The 461-nt window shown below is 29.9% G+C and overlaps 1 protein-coding gene across 1 annotated transcript in view; it reads left to right on the forward strand.

Moving 5' to 3' along the window:
- Positions 1 to 212: 212 nt before the first annotated feature.
- The window catches only part of LOC113231751 (organic cation transporter protein-like), a 9,104-nt gene continuing 8,855 nt past the window's right edge, over positions 213 to 461 (forward strand). The window contains exon 1 of the mRNA XM_026466259.1: positions 213 to 246. Coding sequence (XP_026322044.1) covers positions 214 to 246 — 33 coding nt within the window. The 5' untranslated portion in view covers position 213. The remainder of the gene's footprint in view (positions 247 to 461) is intronic.

Below are 461 nucleotides of genomic sequence, written 5' to 3' on the forward strand. Positions count from 1 at the left end.
CTTTTTACATAATAACTAAGTACTGTTGATATTTACCTGCAACACACGCACGGGGATCCACACAGGTCGACTGGTTACGTAACCATCGTAAGTTATACGTAATCGAGCGAGCGGAGAGAGCAGTATTGTCTGTAACATAAAATAAAAAATGTGATAGATTAAGTGAAAAATCACACAAAAATTTGGTGTATAAATAAAAGAACCAACCTCATTATGGATGTAAACAGGGAAGCAATTTTGGAGAAGGTATTTTATTGTAATTTCTTAATCTATTTTACTTTAAATTTTGAACTTTTTATAAATCTTCATTAAATAAATAAATAATAAATTGATTCATTCCGGTAATTAACACAGATGCATTAAAGGCCAATAAATTCTTAAAATAAATTATTATGACATGTTTACGAACTAAAAACCAAACTAACCTCTATAGAGGTAACCAAACTAACCTCTATAGAGGT

The sequence above is a fragment of the Hyposmocoma kahamanoa genome, unplaced genomic scaffold (genome assembly GCF_003589595.1).
Source record: "Hyposmocoma kahamanoa isolate Upper Pololo Valley unplaced genomic scaffold, ASM358959v1 66, whole genome shotgun sequence".
NCBI classification, from domain to species: domain Eukaryota; kingdom Metazoa; phylum Arthropoda; class Insecta; order Lepidoptera; family Cosmopterigidae; genus Hyposmocoma; species Hyposmocoma kahamanoa.